Source organism: Pempheris klunzingeri, chromosome 7, assembly GCF_042242105.1.
Source record: "Pempheris klunzingeri isolate RE-2024b chromosome 7, fPemKlu1.hap1, whole genome shotgun sequence".
In the NCBI taxonomy this organism is placed as follows: Eukaryota; Metazoa; Chordata; class Actinopteri; order Acropomatiformes; family Pempheridae; genus Pempheris; species Pempheris klunzingeri.
In genome coordinates this window covers 15,584,747-15,604,987 of record NC_092018.1, presented here as the reverse complement: position 1 = coordinate 15,604,987, position 20,241 = coordinate 15,584,747, and the positions used below count along the sequence as shown (strand labels likewise).

Sequence of the window (20,241 nt, the reverse complement as noted above, 5' to 3'; positions counted from 1 at the left end):
TAATTCGGAACATCATACTGAAAATAATTAGCTGGTTGAGGTGCTCAGGCAGCTGCACTGTGGCTACAAAGACAAGTGCTGCGATGTCAGAGCAGCCAAAGCATGTGCAACCAACTGTAAAACACCACACTGCCGATTAAAGCTGCCATTCATAGCGCGAATAATACATCTACAATAGCCCATAAGTCTTAGTTTATTGGGAAAGGGATTTAAAACACAAGCAGAAAGCGACCAACTATTTTTTTTTAGACCCAGCAATATGTGGTCTACTACTTAACTGAGAAAAGCCCTTGGGCTAAAAGTAAGCCTCCCCACACTATAATGAGTTTTCACCCTACTTTGGACTGAATTGTGTCAGTTTATTTCGACCTGTTTTATAAAAGGAAACTTGATTGAGGAGACGCTCCCCGGGGTTCTGAGGGTGTTATGTCCCCTCCAGCAAACGATTCTCAGGAACAGGCATGAGTAAAAGGCCAGAGCTTATTATTGAAGTGTGTAAATGAGATCAAGCTGTTCTCTGACCTGAGGAAACTTGTGTTTCTATTCCCTGTCGGCCTCATTGTTCCAGACCCCGGCTGCAGCCTCAGCATTGGCTGATTAATTCGCAGTTACAACCCAACGCTGGAGACTCTGATAGGCTCACGGCACCCTGGGAGTGACAACTTGAGTCGACCTACAACCGCCTACGCAGAAACACTCCCAAAGCCAGAGGAGCCCGTCGACTTCAACAAAGTGATTAAAGCCGGTCTGGAATCAAATGCCCCGGGGTAGTTCAAAGAGCCACCCATTTGCAAACTGCTGGCAAAGGTTGCTCAACAACAGCACTAATTCCAAGTCAATTGTCTGAATACTCCTGCTATCATACTGTAGAAGAGGAAAACATTCTGTAACGAAACGGATGTATTTGTCAAAGAAAAAGATGTTTTTTACCCCTGAGCCACAGTAACGTCCCAGTCGTGGAGACTTGGTGTCGGCGCCATCGAAAAGCTCCATGTAGTCGTAGCCGCAGTCCGCCTCCTCCTCAATCTCAAAGGTCTGGAAGATGAGCTCCACGCCGTAGCCTTTCTCCGCCGAGATCACCCACTGACAGTCGGATGCCCCGGGGTAGTTATTGTCCCCAAACTGGGCATGGGAGAACAGGTCCTTGGTTTTGACTTCAGCCTTTAGACGACCGCCACATTCTGAACACAAAACACGAGCTGAGTTGAACATCTTGTAGGCAGAGTCTGGTGTTGATAAGCTACAGGAACAGCTGCTCTGGTTGTTGGGCTCATTTGTGGTTTCACAGTCATCCAGATACAAAGGAGTCTTAAATAGGCTCTGTAGTTAAATATGAGTCATAATCATTCTCAGACAGGGTGGTGAATTGATGCAAAAACTACATATTGTATGTATTCCATCCAAAAGGTTTGATATGCCAGTAATTGACTTGATGTCTCAAAAACAGTTGGGTGTTTGGGAGATTTTACTGGAATCCATCTTACTAGGATTGTGGTTATTGTGCTAATGAGAAAATGAGCGCTGTTATAACAGCGTCTACTCCTACCTGCAGTATGGGAAGCCTCGAAGCCTTTCTTCTGCACAGAGTTATCAGAGAAGAAGCGAATGAACAACTTGTTTCCGCTGGACGTGATGGGTGGGGGCTTCTTGGTGCCACAGAAGCGACCCAGACTTGGAGCTTTTCCATCCCGCCCATCGTAAATCTCGATGTGGTCATAAGCACACTCCAGGTGGGCCTCCATGTCGATCTCATTGAATGTCTGCGACAAAACAAGATGATGAGCATTTTCAAAGAAGTGTGCTATTAATAGAAATGAGAACAAACAAAGTTCTTTTTGACATTGTCTTGACAGTGATGTGTTATTTCTGGAAAAGTGCTTACACACCAAAGGTAATATTTAACTAAATAATGTCCTCCAAGCTTTTGCACCGTTATACACACAGAGGCATGTATGACATTATAAAGTGGCTTCTTTTTAAAAAATAATCTTTGACACAACAGACAGAAATGCAAATAATAACAGAAGGGGGAGCCACACATCATCATAACAGCCTGTGACATCAACACAATAAACACAGATGTCCTCTGTGGATTTAGCATTTCAATTACACAATAAGCCACATACAAATACATACATGATTGACAAGTGAAATTATACAGACAGCAGGAGGAAGTGGCACATACGATTTTGATGCGGTGGCCCGGAGTGGTGGTGAGTGCCCAGGTGCATGCCTTCTTGCTGGGGTACTTGTCCGGCCAGTTGGGGCTGGTGATGACACCGCTCACACTATTTACAGTGTGATCACAGCCGGCTGTAGAGAGACATCACTGAGTCAACGCAGACCTCTGTATCATGCTGATATGGAACGGTCCAACAGTGGAATAAATGTGCAACCATATAAAAACGACAAGAGTCGGAGGTGAAATACCTTCTTTACAGTCGTGTTTGTTCTCATGCAGCACAAAGCCACTTCGGCACTGACAGCTGTAGCTCCCAAAGGTGTTGACACACTCATGTTGACAGCCACCGTTTTCCTTAGAGCACTCATCTTTGTCTGAGGAAGCACAGAGGACACAACCTTGGCGACTGCTCCCTTTTCAAATCTGACAGATAGCTGCTCCGAGGGACTAAATGAAAAGATTTGTGCTGCTCTGAAAAGGCTCACCTGAGAAGAACTGCGCTTTAAAGCCCTTTTTGGACACGGTATTGTCTGATTTGAACTCGATGCGCATGTTGTTGTACTGGGAGGTAATAGCCTCAGGTTTCTCTGCCCCACAGAACTTCCCATGTAGCCTTGAATCTGCTGATAGCCCACTGCGCACCTCCACGTAGTCATACTTACAGACCTGAGCAGGGAGATAGAGCATGTTAAGAGGCTGGGACACTTCATTTGGTTTTAATTATGAAACAAGGAGGAGAGGAAGGCTTAATTTGCTATGACAGTGGGCAGATGCAGTGCAATGATAGAGAGAAAACACAGAACAAACCCACCCCGTGCCGATTTATAATAACCCCAGTGCTCACGTCATTGCCCTCAGTCTCGAAGACGTCAAAGAGCAGAGTGATGCGGTACTGCGTGGGGGCAACCAGCTGCCAAATGCAGTTCTTGTTTGGGGGGTACTCTCTAGGCCAACCCGGGCTGGTGATTGAACCGTTCAGCTTGGTGATGAAGCCTCCACAGGCAGCTGGATAGAAAACACAACATGGGAAGGGACAAGGACAAATAGTTTGTTTGATACCGATGCGGATGTGAAGACAGAACATAAATTATAACACCAAATGTTTCGAAGGGACGCGTTTCAAATGTTATGCCGCAAACCATACAGCTAAACTGAAAGCCCTTTGAAATATCCTTTGTGTGTCCCAAATAAACCTGATTACTGCCTGACCTGCCTGTGAGGACTCACGAAAGCTTTGTGTCAGTTACGCAATACACATTACAACAACTGGTGTTACCCATTCCCTCACCTGGCTATTTTTAGCTAAAAATAATGTGCAGTGTGTTGATCCTTACTGACTACAATAGACGCTGTGTTGATTTGTGGATTGGAAAGTTATTAGATGTGGAAACTGGTGAAATGTTGGTAAAAGTTTCAAAAATACTTTTTTATGTGCAACACAGATATAAGGTGTCAGTTTCTTACTCATTTTATTTTCTTCTGTGTGTAAATTCAGATAAAATTGTAAAATACTGCCTTTGTTATTCTATTATACAATATTTTTTACTTTTTTGACATTATAGTTTTCTATAACAGTTGATTGTAATGTTGGTGTAAGAGATGCCAATACTCCGTCATACTGTGTGAGTAACTATTGGGTTGTTTATGTGACTGCATATACCACTAAATATTTGTTGTGATTGCACTGCATTCTTTTATCAAATAATGGATATGACAGAGCTGTAGTCAATCTTTTTTCAAATATAATCTGATATTGTGTTATTTCAATTTAATTTGCTTGTCTTGTACTAAATAGTTCTTAGGTCTTAAACAACAACAACAACATATAATTTGAGATAATAATAATGCCTGCATTGTTGTGACTCCAATCTCTAAAAGACGGTGCCCAGCCAGCACAAGCATCACTGTTGGCATGTTTTAGGATTGACTGCACTTATTGTATTTGGGTGGCTAACTGTTTAAAGTGCTTTAGCATGTAAATTACATGGTGAGCAGGACTTTTCTCCCTGTACTTACCCTCACAGCTGCGCTTGTCAGCGGCCAGCTCATAGCCTGGGTCACAGGCACACTTGTAGCTGCCTAGTGTGTTGACACAGCGTTGCTCACAGCGACCGTTGTCCGGCTTGGAGCACTCATCCATCTCTGAAAGCACAAGGATATGTTCAGACCCTTTTAGCTGGCCCCCTGGCTTGGTGGCTTACAAGAGAAATACAACAACAGTGCCCAGCAAAGAGGATCACACAGAACACAGCCGTGCAAGTAAAACAAAAATATCTCAAATAAACTTCCTGTGTACTGCTGTGATATTTGAATAAGATAGCAACAGACAGAGTAATTGCTGAAACACGTCTGATAAGAGTTTACGGCCCTCTGACCTTTGAAGAAGTTGGCAGCAAAGCCGGCCTTGTTGACGGAGCCATCAGAAACAAATTTCATCCACAGTTGGTTAGAGCTGGTTTTGATGTCATCTGGCTTGTCGTAGCCACAGAAGCGGCCCAGAAGGGGACTGTTTTCAGAGTTCCCATCACGGACCTCCAAGTAGTCATAGGCACAACTGTCATGTCTCTCAATCTGAGGACGGTCAGGGAGTTTGAGGTTAGGGTTGAACATCAGCAAAATCTCAAAATCACTCATAAAATTCACAAAAAATAAATTTTTTTTGACTTAATAATTAACAAGGGACTGGTGTCTTACCTCAAAAGACTGGAAAGTAAGGCCTACATGGTATCCCTGAGCTACAGTAATCTTCCACACACACACTTTGTTGGGCCTGTAGTCATCAGGGTAGTTGGGGGACTGGATCTGGCCATTGTCTTTCTTCACCTCCCCACCACAGATGGCTGCATGTGACAGTAAAGACAATAAAACCAATACCGAGCTCCCTCGATAGCAATATAATCAGCACAAGCCTTTAAAAAAAAGAAAAAAAAAAAACGTGTGCTCGCTGCTCTGATTTACGCAATGTGGATTAGCTTAAATGCCTCCACCACCAGCTTCCACACACACAAACACACACACACACACACACATCATCCCTTTGCATGGTCTGGAAACAATGGAGCTGAATGTGAAGGCTGGCCAAAATCTGATTAATGCAGCGTAAAGTGCCTGACACATCAGCAGTAAGGGAGCCAAAAACGTTGGATATTACTGCAGCTTCTAGGCACATTGTTGGACGTGTGACTGGCCATGCGTTCAGTCAGCTGAGCAACATCCTGGGATGGGGGGGCAGGAAGGTCGGGGTAATGGGTTCTTACCCTCATAAACGGCGGAGAAACCTTTTCCCACCCAGTTGCTGCTGCTGCGAAACTCAATCCAGAGTCGGCTGTCAGTGGAGATGATTGCCTCAGGCAGCTTATCGCCACAGAAACGACCTAGGTCACAGATGAAGACACACACACACATAGAGCAAGATTTGATTAGCACGACACCTGCGATAGCTCTGAAATTCCTCTACACAGCTTTGAACTGGATAGAAAGTAAATGCACTGTGAGAGGATAACAAAGGAAATGAGATTCAAAAGTATAAAAATTTGCATATTTCATTTACAACTAGCATCTTTATCTTAGCTTTTAATGTTTCATAAATCATGACAAACAGAAACTAATGCAAGTAGCACTCAGTCACCAATCAAAACTCTAAATAATGTCTATAATCTATATATTTAAGCCCAAATAAAACCTACTTTCAATATAGTATGAATAGCCAATAAATCCGACACATTTTCAGGCTTTGTTTTTCTTTTAGGATACTAAACGGAGTATCTTTGAATTTTGGACAACTGACAAAACAAGACATTTGGAGATTTTCTGTGGTGAATTAACTGAAAAAATGATCTTCAGGTTGATGGATAGCTGAATTGAAAAATGAATCGTTTGCCTTAGTAAAATATTTTCTCTGACCATTCTAAAACTGACCTTTGAGAGGCGCCTTCCTCCAATAACCATCTCGGATTTCTACATGGTCGTACCAACACAGGTGACTCCTGTATAGATCCATGGACGTGAAGTTCAGAATGATCTTAAAAACCAAGAGAGTGTTATTACTGGCAGGGTTCAGGCCAAGGGTCACAAACTACTAATGCTCAGATAAATAAGAAGAAACAGAGAGACCACAACAATGTAAACAGTCAGTGAGGTTCGTTTCAAGGCATCTTAAAAGTGAATCTGGCACTTTCCATATGCTCATACCTTTTCCCCGGGTGTGACTGATATTCTCCAGATGCAGTGCATGTAGGCTGAGTATCCATTGGGGAAGCCAGGAGAGGAGAAGTTCCCACTGCTGTCCTGCAGACTGTCCCCACATCCTGCGCACAGAAACAAACACACACAGCATGTAAGGCCTGAGCCACGAGCACGATGCACTGCCAATTAGTGTCTGCCTGAAAACACCTAAGCCACTTATTCAAGCTATACAGCCATCAGCTCTGAAGTAAATCCCCTGAAACCTTGCTGCAGAGACAGATGCTTGATGCTGGAATTATAACACCAAATGTGAAGTAAAGGGCAGCTCTTTTATGTTCAAAGGCACATCTGCTGATAATATTCACCCACAACCCCGCACCTCACCTCACCCCTCCCCCACCTACTCCACATGATGATCACACAAAGGAGTAGAGAGTGTGAGACACTTTCTCTGAGCATCCTCTGAAAATAAACCTGGCCCACTATAAATAACCCAGCCCTCCGGAGGATGTGATGCATTATGTACGTGTTGCCAGTGAAAAACCACCCTTAGTTTGACTGGCAAGACTAAGTGTGCAAGTGTGCGAGGACTGGCTCCAAACACAATACACAGCCGCATGGAACGACTGAGGGAGGCTCATGCCAAGTGGGGGAAAGATGTGTTTAATTAAGACAGCGCAGAAATGATAGAGAGTAGATTGTATCCTCAGTTGTCCATCTCGAGAACTGTGTACGTGTTCATTATTACCTCTGTGTTATCTTAACCTTGGGCTGCTTTTAGGAGGAGTAAGGAAAAATTCTGCCATGACTTCTTGCGTTCATTGCCTCCCTCGAGGTTTGTGTGTAAGCAATAAAACGAGAAGCCCTGAGCTACGAGTTGTGTGTGTAATAGCGCTAGGCAGAGGTTTGCCAATACTAAACCATTAACACGCACTCAGGCACACACCGGGGATGACAAACACTTCCAGGAATGCTGTATGAATGGGAGATCGTGGCTCTTTAAGATTTTTTTCCTCAAGAACATGTGGAGACTCACTACCTCATTCCCCACAACGTGCATCACATCATCCACTCGGTTTCTTCCTCACGAGACAGATTGGTGTAAAAAGATAAATAAATAAAAAATAACGCTTCCATAGACACATGAAGATTCATTTAAGGGTAAACTTCACTGAAACCACACTGGCTGGTCCTGCTCTGGTGACCATCTCTATGTTTATTCATTGAGCTTTAATGTGGGGCGACAGCTCAGCTATCCCGGCCTGACCTACAATTAACCGTCTGACATCAGATCTATTTAGCAGAAGGCTGTTCTCAATGTACATCTGTTAATGCTATAAATTCTGTTTACAACAGCCTTAAATCCTCTCTCTCCTCTTTGGAAGCATAAACAAAGTCAGCAGTTCGGAAAAGTGCCAGGCTTATGTAACTCTCCTTAGTGTATCGCCTCACGGTTTACATTGCCCATGCTGTTACTTACGGACATGAGCATTGTTCGCTACAATCATTTTAGCAATTGTCTTCTCCAGGCCAGCTGTTCTTCTGTGTCTATCTGGGAAAAAGTGATGACAAACTTCCCGTCCCCGGGTAGTGTTTACACTCCTCCCTGCTTGGGAGTCTCGGACGCTGTAGCCAAGGAACCACACCACATCAATAGTAGATGTTTGACTGTTTCCACACTGTGTGAGCTGCATCTAGGCAAGGCAGGAGAAACTACAGCCCTCTCTCTCAGGGCTATGTTGCGAACACATGCAAAAATAGACAGGAAAAACCCATAGCAGACAGGATCTGTCATTTTGGTCTTACTGGAGCATTTGTAGAGTTTGCGTGCCTGTGCAATATCCCCTTTGCTCAGTCTGGTTCTCTGGCCAATGGGTGGTCGCACTCCGTTCACATCGTAGCGTGGCAGGATGGTGTCCAGGAAGATGCCTCTGTAATTCAGCAAGAGAGACTGGCGTTAATGTTGCATGAAACCCAGACAGTATGCACACAATCCTGATAACTATTCCATCATGCATATGCACGCCACAAAACTTTTGCTCAAGGATTAAGTGACTTACCATCGATAGTGCAATTCAAACACTGTCAAGATTATAATTAAGTTTCTAAAGGATTGAGAGTTCTAAATACCACAATGAAAATGAGAACTGCCAGTCTTCACTAAGCCAACCACAGTGTAGTTATTTGGTGGAAAAATACCACAACACTCAGACAGAATGGGTATGGAGAGCTCATTTTCATATTCATTTTAGATTAGCTTTCAAACCGAGATGTAAATCAGGTAACTCTAAACACTAACATGCATTTGCTACCATGAAATGTCTAAATACATTTGAGATGTTTGACGTAAAATTCACATCTAATGGAATCTGTCAGTCTTTCTTCCAGTTAAAACACATAATGCTAATAGACTGCTTGTAATGAAGTGTAGCACGGAGCAGCATGAAGCCGTCTCTTGCTGTCAACCTCAGCACAAGTGGGCACACTCTCCTGTATGTGGACGCATGAGTATTATCATTATTGATCCTCATTCCCTTGTACTGTTAAAAAAAAATCAGAATATGGCACTTTTCCACTTGACACATTGACAAAAATAAAGTTAAATTAATAATTTAAACCATTGTTTATGCTTTTTTTTCTCATCTGAATTGCCATATGCTTCTCCATCTCCCACTGGCATATATGAATGTTAAAGTGTGTGTGTGTGCATGAGTTTTAGTTCGCGATTCCTCAGATGTCCTCGTGTCCCGCTAAGATACAGTTGCAGTCACTTATCATGGTTTTCCTTTGAGGTCGGGGGCAGTCACATGGGCTGTTTTTGAAGTTAATGCTGACATCATTCTTCACACACGTCTGCCCTACAGATGGACCCAAACTAAGAACTTAAGCTCTTCTCCAGATTCACAGAGCGATCAAAAAAAAATTGCGTAAACTGTAAAAGGTAGGATGTGTGAACGTTAACCATATGTCTTGTTCGTCCAAAATGGAACAGTAAAAAAATGATCTGGTGAAGTGTTTACGTAACTTTAGAAATGGCAGAAGAAAACAGTTAGTCCTAAGAGTCTTTTCACACTGCTGCTGCTGTCTCACTTGACACTTTGCTAGTTTATCATCTTCATTTTTCTCTAAGTATTGGCGAGCAACGGTCTGGCTCCCTGGCCGTTCCCATGGTGACATGCCTATCAACGCCAGGCATTTGCAAACAGAGCAGCCTGAGCTAACAGTTTAGACTCTGCTTGCCTGTCTGTCTGTGAGCTTCTAGGAGCCCGTATGCTGGCTGTCGGTGAAAAACGCCACTCCAGCCGGTGTCAGAGCAGACAAAGGGCACACTGGCAGGTCTCTATTTGAGTTGGCACTGCTCCATGCACCAGCCCTGAAAAATATCTCTGGAGCAAAAGAGGGGGCAGGCGGAGCTGTGGGTCGGGTAACACACCCGAGACAAAAAGCATGGGGATCAGCCCTGCATGTCCCCAGGAGACACAGCAAAACATCAAGACAAGCCATGAAATCTTCCAAACAACAACCGCGGCAAAGGGCCTGGCTTCCCACGGTGATTTACTGTAAAACACAGAGCAAACACACTGGCTAATAATGGGGTGACAAAGAAAGACACTGGCACAGGTAAATCACCCAATCAGTGCTCAAGAAAAAGTTCTTGGAATGACTTGTGAAAAGCTAACAGGAGCCCCTTGTCTGCTAATACAGCTCTGTGAAACATTCCCCAGCAGTGGCAGCCTTTCCTCTCTCATGTCTTAACACTCTTATTGATCAGTTCCACGAACTAGGACAGCAACAGAGTCCGAGTTGGAGGGAAAACAGAAAAGGGCAGATTAGCCGGCATAAACATAATTTAGGACAGGGCTGCTACGTTGTGCCGCAGACTATAGCGCATACCAAGAATTTACCAGATCATAAGGTTAAGCCCAAATCTTGACCTATGAGTTGACAGCAACTAAATGGATGTGCTGTCTTTTAAGTTAAATCGAAACTAAGAAAAAACTGCCCTCTTAGAAAATAAAAAACTCTTATTTTTATGGAAAACACAAACAACAATTTATCAGCTTGAGTGTACTATATCCTGGTCCCTGAGGGGATCCCAAAGACCTACAAGCCCACTAGAGAGAAAGGGTTGTTGTTGGTATGAAGCGAAAGGAATTTTTTGGAGCATAATGTTTCACATTCTGTATCATACCAGATGTTGTTTTATGCCTCTCTGTTAACTCATTTACCTGTGCAATACTCAACACTAAAACCCAACTAAATCAAATAGTATTTCAGCTCCATTCAGTGTGCAGAGCATTCTCGAACCTACAGTCTGGATGCACGAGTTCAGACAGGCATTTCTGTATGTTGGCCTACACCCAGCTGCAGCCTCCGTGAAGACAAAGATTCCCTCTCTGCTTCCCAGAATCTGTTTGCCGCAAGAGCATGGCAGTTGATTTGGGAAGAGGCCCGCTACACTGAGAGAGTAACACAGGACATGGGAGAGCTGGTGGTGAGGAAACAGAAAAAAGTACATATATTCATAAGTACAGCTGAACAAAAGGACAGCCACAGCTGGTTCTCATATCAGAATGAGGTAGTTATGATCATAGTCTGGGTTCACTCGTTTTCTGCTTTAACGTCTAGTGACCGTACATCCCATCACACTGACTTACTGAAGGCTATCAAAACTATTCCTGCTATAGGTAGAACATTGTATAGTGGTGACTGCACCTGCAGCTGTCCGAAAGATTCACTCATTTTGTTTATCTATGCAATACAGGCAGTTTTGCACTTAAACTGAGGTCATATCCTGCACATAGCGGCCGGAGGTAACCATAATATTTATACAACCCTATGTAGAGTTCAGCGTCACAGCTTGCAAAATAATTTAATGTACATGAACAGGTTGTCAAGAAGCCACTCTGTAGTGAGTGTGGTGATGCTTTTGAAATTACAATGATGACTCAGAAGCTGAATCTGAGTTAGTTCTCCCAAAAGGTCTATTTTAGTGTTACAGTCACCCAGTTGGTAAATGGCACTTGAAACACATGAAATTAACCGCAGACTAGGATGACTAGAGTGAGAGCCCAGAGCAACCAGTGTTTGTCATGGAGCTTTTTCTAGTAAGATCCTTCCTCTGACGCCACAACACCAATGTGTGGTGCTGAATGACAGCACAACATCTGGAGGAGCTTCCTGTTGTATCCAACAGGCAGTAAGGACTGATGTCAGTTGATTACACAATTTAGTGCTTGTGTAAGTATTCATAGTTCTGCTTTCACAAACAGCAGATTTCTATGAAAAAATTCAATACCAAATTAGGTTTGATATATATATATAAACATACCTATATACATATATATACATACACACACACACATATATAAACATACATATACACACACACACACACACACACACACACACACACACACACACTAATTGAGACAGTAAAGTTTTCCCTCCTAAATTCCTTACCATATGCACGTGTTGACCTACATTGAGTTTGAGGTGCAAAAGACATTTAATAGCAAGGCAGGTATTATAACGCTTGAGCGCTATGAAAGTGCTAAAAAGCTTTACAGCAGACATAGGAAATAAATCTACGAGTCCCTGCTGTAGCCTCAGGTGAACATCATGCCACTGTTCATCAAAGCCTCTTCAAAGGGCCTTTAGGAGTGTAACGAGGTGGTTCATAGTATGAAAGCACAGCTTTTACAAGAAGCTTCACATAGCCTTGAAAATGGTGTGTAGAAATGTTGTGAATAAGCACTGGGGCACTGTTGCTGGGCTAGTTCAGCCCCAGGACCGATGCTGCTTTACTGAGCTGCTGCTGCAAAAGCAGCAGGAACCAAGCAGAGGTACCTTAATTTGAACAGGCTGTGGGAAAGAGCTGGTCCATCCCAAACAAACACTTTCACTATGGCTACAAAGACTTGGCTTTCACTTACAAGAAAAAAAATCTATAACATAAATCATTTTAAGTTTTTCAGAGACGTTGGATTTCAATAATCCAACCAGAATCCAGAATGAGTGTAACTGTCATGGTAAGTGTACCTGATACTGTTTTGGATACCAGAGCAGGTAAAACCTATGGACTAACAACTGAGCTAGACGTGAAACCGACAGATGTACCCTGATCCACTGTTGGACCAAAAGCAAAACGCTAGATGGAATCTGACATGTCAGATTTCTTTCTACAAGTTATTTCCCACAAGTGTATTCTTTTTTGATTGTCAGTATCCCCAATACAACAATAAGAAAATCGTGTCCAAATATTACATGAGTCACATTAGACTCCTCCTGTCTCCCTAAAGCCCCATTCAATGTGAGCCTTGATTGTTAAAAAAAACAGCCCAAAAGAAACTTAAACAAGAGAAGGAGAGGTCTTAGTTCAAAGTAGAAGCTTTTGTAGAAACTACTTTATAAAGATCCACTAAAGACCCACCTTTTCCAAAGAAAGCAGGTTCTGTCTCTAAACTTAAACTCAAATAATAAAAAAACAATTCAAATCCAACACAGACATTCAAGGAACAGTGAGCCTTTTCTAAACTTGATGTCCTCGGGCTACACGTGAGTTTTCTAGTGATTTATTATTGGGGTGAATTAAATGTTTCATTCTTTCTCCTTCCCAAGCACTGGGAATCCTCCCACATTACTCAGCAGCATAGACACAGACCTGGTGCATTACAGACCTATATAGTCACAAGACTCTATGAGAAGAAATGGAAAACAAGACGATGGGTTAAAAGGTTGCAGCAGAGTGGGGAAAAAGCTCTGCCTGACTTGATCTAAGGCTAGTTTTCATGTCTGGGGAGCATGGAGTGGAACTTGGCTTGGCTCCTACCTGGAGAATGTATTCCTGGCATAGTGCATGATACTGTCGAAGTCATAGACTTCTCCCAAAGAGTCCACCTCCCCCGGCTCCATCTTCAAAAAGTTATACTCCTGTCCTGTGAAAGGAAAAAGGGAAAAGCACAGCTGAAATACGAAGCTGAGTCATACTGTGCAACCATGAGTATGTATGTCAAAGGTGAATTCAGTTCTACACTGTCTGAAAAATCTTTCATACAATGAGGCTACTGAGATAAATGGGCCACCTGCATTGGTTGGGTTGGATTGTTTTTGTGTATTTTAGGATGATAAAGGTTTTATGCTTTAATATTTTACAGACAAAAATTTCTAAGTGCTGGCCTGGATACTGACTGTCATTATTAGCTATTTATATGCAACTGACCAGCTCTAGATACGTTTCAGGCTGAGAATAAACGCGTACCGCACTGGTGTTTTTTTCTTTTCCTTTTGTTTCCACCAGCTTAGCCCAGAGTCTATGTGTGTACAGAGGTGTGACTTTTATTATTTTGTCTCTTACTGCATCTTTCCAACAATATTGCTGAGGGACTGCGGAGAGATCCTACCTGGTTGAATGTTGTCCCTGATAATGCTGACGTGTTCGTCACGGTCAGGCCGCGTGTGTTCATGCCAGAATCCAATAACATGGCCCAACTCGTGCACCACAATGCCAAACTTGTCACAGTTTTTCCCAATGGATATGGCCTGGGGGCCCCCTCCGCGACGACCCACATAGGAGCAGCACCTATGAATCAACAGCCAGACACACACACACAGCTTTGTTAACAAAGCCAGAACAGAGTGACCAGACTTTATATTTCAGTAAATCAAAGTAATCACTAACAAGCAAGTGGAAACTACACAGAGAGACCAAAAAAAAGTCATGTTTCCCGGGGGAGAGGATGAAGGAATGCGTCCCTGGCTCTTTAATATCTACCAGCTCCTGTATTTCAACATGGTCTGTACATATATAATGGAGCTTATAATGAGAACAACATTATCTTAACAACCTCTGGTCTGTTTTACAGACTGAGCTGTACAGAGAGCTGTAGTGGCGACCCGTCACACACACATACAGCATTGACATTCATTCATCCGTCTGCCAATGCAAATGCTGAGAGTGACGGTGGAAGCTGGCTGGCTGCAGCGCTCCATCTCAGCGTGACATGAAAGGTTCAGTGTGGGAGTCTGGAGGATGGGCACACACATCACGGCCCTGTGGGCCAGACAGCCGCTCTCTAATTACTGTGAGCCCAGCCAGGCTCTCCTGAGACACGCCTTGAACTTTGCACAGGACAGATGGGGGCCTTCTGAATATGCAGCAGAGTAAAGCGTTCCCACTGCTAACCGCTGCCGCCTGCGTGGATAATGTCATCCCTGTTGCTCCAGACGCCAGTTACCAGGCTAAAAATGGCTATCAACAGTTGGCTGGAAAAAGTTCAGTTCCATGAGCTGCATCCGCTTTCTGTTAAGCTGTTTGAGTTGAATGATACATATCAGTGGGAGAGGTACATTGTGTGTAATGACATAATGGTTCCAGCTTGTGGTCTAAATCTGTGTGAGGTTAAAACATGGGAACTGGGAACATTTTAGGTTTGCGAGTCCCTTGGGAACCTTTCTAATACTTCATGCAACAGCTCTGGCCTCTTTTTCCTCAAAATCTCAAATTAATAGGTTACACTGGTTTGCATTCCCAACGGCAACAAGTGCTTTAATTTAAAATCATTTCATCATTAAATAAAAGCACCCTGCACGCCCAAACAGGTCGTCAATAGTCGCTTAGCAACAACAAGAACCACAACGAGCACTTCCCCTGAGTATCTGTTTCAAGAAATAATGCTGAGTGGACACTGAGCCTGACTTCAGTGGCGTGTGGTAAACAGGGTTATGAAGACGCTGAGGAAGTCTCCGCCTGGGGTGCAACTCTGTACACTATGTAAGTGGTCAGTGACTGATGCTGTGTGATGATGAGGCACAGGAAGCATTCCTGGCCACTGAAAGGCTGTCTCTCTCGGGACTGGTAGGGGGCTGAAATAACAACTCACACAGAGACTGCAAACGGAGAGGATGAACAAAGAGTGAAAGGCTGCTGAGCAGGAAGCAAGGAAAACTACTTTAGCTAAATAATTAGCTGTAGATAATGAAGGCTCAACAGAGGCTGACCATTGTTCCATGTCTTCATGTGGGAGCTAAAAACCCCACTGACTCACCCACATGGTCGGTAGGTGAAGACAATATAGCTCTCCTCCTGCGTCCTCTCAATAAAGGTCACGCAGGTGTGCTTCTCCCAGTGCCGCATGGCTTGGCGAAATATAGCCCGCTGGCTGCCTGAATAAGACGACAGGGAGGGTGAGATCAGTGGAGCTGACAGAGACAGACAGACACACACGCACACACACACACACATACACACACATGCACACACGTTTTGTAGAAAAGGGAAGATGAATAGAAAAGGGGACAGCTGGGAACCGCTTTAAAACAAGAACTTGGATAGAGAGGTTCTGGAAATGAAGTCACAACAAGATGTGTACCATCATGACGTAAACCTAATATTTCCATAGTTTCATAATCTTTATTGATTATATAAAAATGTAACTGCTTATGAACCCATCATAGAAACTTTTCTTGAGGTGACATGACTAGATGGCACGTTTTAACTGTGCATTTCTTCATTTCCTTTTCATTTTGAGGAATTAGGAATTAGTTTCATAAAGTATGTTGAAATTCAGAAGCAAGACACCATCAACATGCTACTTTCTTGTAATTTTACCTATATCCGGGAATAATATTTTATAGATTTGAGAATTAGTGGCATTTAAAAGGATATAAATTGTTCGTTATTCATGCTACATCATACTTATGCACATGTCATGTACATGAGTATACTGTTTGCTAAAAAGGCAGAAGTGACCCAGTAAATGATTGTTACTTACCACTAAAGTTACCACTGATGACATAGGGAATAACACCTTCAGGCCAAACACGTTCAGGTCTGGAGGTGGCAGCCCGTTTCCTGCGGCGTGAACCTTGCCTGTTTTGGCCACTCTGATTGGTCGATCCTGACGATTACAAATCACGACAGCAAAAAAACACAACAAAAAAATAATAAAACAATATGAATGTTTCATTTCTGTTTCTGACAGAGTAAATGTTTCTCCTACATTTTTATGAGGAGCAAATATGCTTTGCCTTCAGATGACAAGAGACTTTTTAATCCTAAAACCACAGGACATTATTGAAGGTTTGATGCTCTTCAGAAATTCTAATTATCATTTTTCATTTAAGAAATTACATTTACTTCCATTTGTTCACATAACATTGTTCTTCCTATTTTGCACAAAGGGATTTTATTGAAGCTGGATTCTTTCTTCTTTCAAATTAATTTCACCATTTTAATGTCACTCAGACACACATTAATGTCGAGTAACCATGGAGACTAAGCTCCCACCTAAACCTGATGATTATAATAAGACAAATCCATATGTGAACCACATATAGCATCATCACCCTGCTGTACCTCATTACACTGAAGAACAGGCGCAACTTATACTGAGGCAAATACAACTGCTATCATTTACTACATGATGCAGCTTTGCAGGAGAATAATGGAAACGTTTAATCCAGTGGAATAGTTACTTTGATTTTAACTGGTATTTCATTTTTGAAAAAAAAAATACAAACGTGTCACGATGATGTGTTATCACAAACATTTTAATTATAGACAATTTGATTAAAGATTGCATCACATCAAGATATAAAGTGATACTTCATTGTGTTATTTCATGCAGTAGCATGCCCTTTCAATAGAAAACACGGTGAATTACAGAAAGATACCATTGACGTGCTGTTTCCTTGTTATTTTAACCACATCAAGGTATCATATAGAGCAGTTCAATCAGTAGAGTCCTTTCCTTAAAAGGGGGATAAATTAATAAGTGTAGGAGAGAAAACTTCAGTGATCTGAGGACCAAGACTGGGAATTACTAAAAAAGCCCATTAGATTTGTGGTGGTATGGAGTCGTGATTTTACGTCATGCAATCAAAATTTGCATAAAAAGGCAATGTGCTACTCTACATTTATATTGTTCCTATATTGTACCTAAATGTTTCAAACAGAGATTACTTTGACGTGCTATAGAGGGCCTGGTCACAGCAGGTTGTCTTTCCACATTAAGACTCCAGCAGTTTCCTCTAACTGGGTGAAGGTGCTCGTGTAAGTTAAATCACTTTAATGAAAACCAGCAGAATCCCCATGGTACATTAATTCCTGTCCCTGGTTCAGGAGTTAGCAAATTATTAATTTTACATTTATTAAAACTATTAATTAACATGTTGACCTCTATCCATTGCAGAGTTGTGAGTGATCGCTGCAGAAACAGTTGAGTAGGGATCTATGGCACAGCTTCACCTACTTCACTGGCATATGGAGTGTGGAAATAGTCTGAGGAGGTCCAAACTTCACCAACACTTGTAGTATGAAGACCACCTTTATTATGAGACAACATGTGGATGACCATGATGAAGGCCACAAGCTCCAACGAGGTAGTCTCACAATATGGTTCTTCTTTATACTATGGGTATTGTTGTAGAAACAAAAACAAGTGTATCTGGTTTCAGTAAATCCCGAACAAGGGCTGTTGTTCTATAACAATACTTGAAGCTGTGCGACTATGAGCCCTCAGCTTTTCAAACTAAATTTAATTAACATGCAAGCCACAGTTTGCAGCAAGTTTTTTTAATTTGCTGGAACAATGCGTTCTGTTGAATTTCAGTCTGCAGGAGTAAATCCTAGCGGCCTGGTGAGATCAATTAACACGTACACTTGTGCATGTGTTGAGGAAAAGTCTGATAACAGCCAAATCTGCTCAGTTAACTGATAAGGAAGAGTGCTGGGGAGACAAAACTTGTGGAAGATGTGTTAATTACCATAATGTGATTAAATCTACCACTTCCATTCATAGTAAACTTTTCTTATTAGTCTGATCACATTATCGATTTAACCAAATGTTCCTGCTCTGATTCATATAGGGCAGGCAACAATTTGTGTCAGGTGAGGAGATATGAAGTTAGCTTCATGATAACTGAGCAAGTTTATAGTCCTGTGAAGTAACAGGCTAATCCACAAATTGAATTCATAGAATATGTGAAAAACATGACCTAATAATGTGTAAAGCTTATTTTGACAACAAATTAGGATCTGCACCTGTGATAGGTGATCTGGTATATATATCTCCAGTGAGCTGACTGTCTGCGCAGCCTGAGGAAGGTATAACATCACTGAAAACAGTGTAGTTGAATAAGTTCTTTAAAAATCAAGCAGTAATGATTGTGTTTTTCATTTTGTTGTTTGAGTAGCCTGTCTACTCCACAACAAGTAGATGTGCAAACCTGCCCAAGTGGACAAATAAATGTTTAGAAATCAGAGTACACAGCCTGTCTCTGCTGCAGTCTGAAGCCATGAGGCTCCTCTTAACTCTACAGCACAGAGGTCACTATTTAGTCTGGAAATCAATCTTAACCAGTGGATATTTTAAGAGCCGTTGAAATGTATTTTCAATCCATCAAAATGTTTCTTTTCCTCAACGTGCTCATTAACTCCAGTTGAAAAAAAAAAAACAGCAAACCGACACGGTTCAAGTATAGACAGCAACATGCACATACTTGTTGGTTCTCGTTCACCTGTAGTTTATAGGATTATCAAATTTATTGGTCCCTGTTGTCTTACAGCTGTTAGTTAAATACTTCTTTTCATTTTAAGAGCTACATTTAACCTGACAAAGCAGTTACTGTTGAACACAGTGATACCGGTGTAGCAATGTGTAGCGCTAACGTGACAGCTGTAGGGATAAACATTCAGAGGAGCTCATGAAAAACACAAAGCTGCTAACCAACACGTGCTGCTCGAGTCTCGGTTGGAGAGGATCTGTGCGTGCCATGCTCATTTTTGTTGCAATTTTATCTAGACAGACAAGCAAAACACTTTGCCTCAGTGCTATAATGAGGAATTTTCCCCTCAAGCTCTAACCTTTGGTGCAGAGGTTTATATTAATGTTACCTGAGTCAGTGTGATTAACAATCTGGACGGTTCTCTGAGCCAAATCAATTATTCTGTCCACTTTAAACAATCGCAGGTCCTCCTCATCCAGAGCAATGTCTCCCAGAAAGGCAGCTGAAACAGATAAACAGAGATGGCACATGTCAGACGACTGTAAGGCAACTTAACAATATGAGCGTCAGTCTGAGCCTCCAGTTGCCTCAAGTGTTTCCTGCTGCTCAGACTGAGTAGGCTGCATGGAGGCCCAGTTTAAGCACTTGTGGAAGGCCTAGAGCATGTAGCACACGCATATACAAATATATACTCTGTTCCTTTCTTGAGTCTGCTCTGTTTACCCTTTCCTTGCAGTGAAATAGAAATAGAGTTGTGAAACAGCAGTATGTCTGTTTGGATAACAGGAAGGCTGCCTTGTCTGGGGTCCAAATTATAGGATGGAAATGTAAGCAACATATTGCACGTGGCTCGTGAAGCTTCATGCAATGAAGAGAGCATGAACTCAGAAAGCTGACAATGGACGTGATTAATTGAGCCATGTTCAGACCAGATGTTACCAAACAACAAAACTCACACTGTGTGCTTTGTAGTCCTTGGATAGTTAATGAGAGCTATCAGATATGATACAGTGAGACACTGACACTGCCTCAATGGAGTAATATGGGGCACCTTGAGCAAGTAATAGCTCTTTAATGAGGCCAAGGAGAGGGAAAAATAACCAAACAGTCCCACTTTATGAGGAATGTGCTTTATGGGATTCCTTACTAAACGCCCCATTTCTATGCAGGATAAGCTAGGAGTCCTCTCCGCAAAGACAAGGCGCTCAGATTTACTGGCTTTTAACACCAGCACGTCTCTAGAATTTATGACCCAACTTGTATGCAGGTTGGGGGAAGACGGAAAGGGGGGGGGGGGGGGGGGGTGTTAGAGGGTGATGGAGGGGAGGGGGGGTGAGCAGAGGGGGAGAGCAGTGCAGAGGGGTGGC

The 20,241-nt window shown here is 42.5% G+C and overlaps 1 protein-coding gene across 1 annotated transcript in view; it reads right to left on the bottom strand.

Annotated features, from left to right (window-relative positions):
* bmp1a (bone morphogenetic protein 1a) overlaps positions 1 to 20,241 on the bottom strand; it is a 29,556-nt gene that overhangs the window by 1,916 nt on the left and 7,399 nt on the right. Inside the window, exons 2-19 of the mRNA XM_070833683.1 lie at positions 19,263 to 19,376; positions 16,141 to 16,266; positions 15,415 to 15,532; positions 13,771 to 13,949; positions 13,200 to 13,305; positions 8,174 to 8,298; positions 6,374 to 6,489; positions 6,101 to 6,203; positions 5,440 to 5,556; positions 4,877 to 5,022; positions 4,558 to 4,753; positions 4,199 to 4,324; positions 3,027 to 3,187; positions 2,668 to 2,848; positions 2,431 to 2,556; positions 2,186 to 2,313; positions 1,547 to 1,760; positions 931 to 1,181 (exon numbers count right to left, since the gene is read on the bottom strand). Of these exons, the coding sequence (XP_070689784.1) occupies positions 931 to 1,181; positions 1,547 to 1,760; positions 2,186 to 2,313; positions 2,431 to 2,556; positions 2,668 to 2,848; positions 3,027 to 3,187; positions 4,199 to 4,324; positions 4,558 to 4,753; positions 4,877 to 5,022; positions 5,440 to 5,556; positions 6,101 to 6,203; positions 6,374 to 6,489; positions 8,174 to 8,298; positions 13,200 to 13,305; positions 13,771 to 13,949; positions 15,415 to 15,532; positions 16,141 to 16,266; positions 19,263 to 19,376 (2,633 nt within the window). The remainder of the gene's footprint in view (positions 1 to 930; positions 1,182 to 1,546; positions 1,761 to 2,185; positions 2,314 to 2,430; positions 2,557 to 2,667; positions 2,849 to 3,026; positions 3,188 to 4,198; positions 4,325 to 4,557; positions 4,754 to 4,876; positions 5,023 to 5,439; positions 5,557 to 6,100; positions 6,204 to 6,373; positions 6,490 to 8,173; positions 8,299 to 13,199; positions 13,306 to 13,770; positions 13,950 to 15,414; positions 15,533 to 16,140; positions 16,267 to 19,262; positions 19,377 to 20,241) is intronic.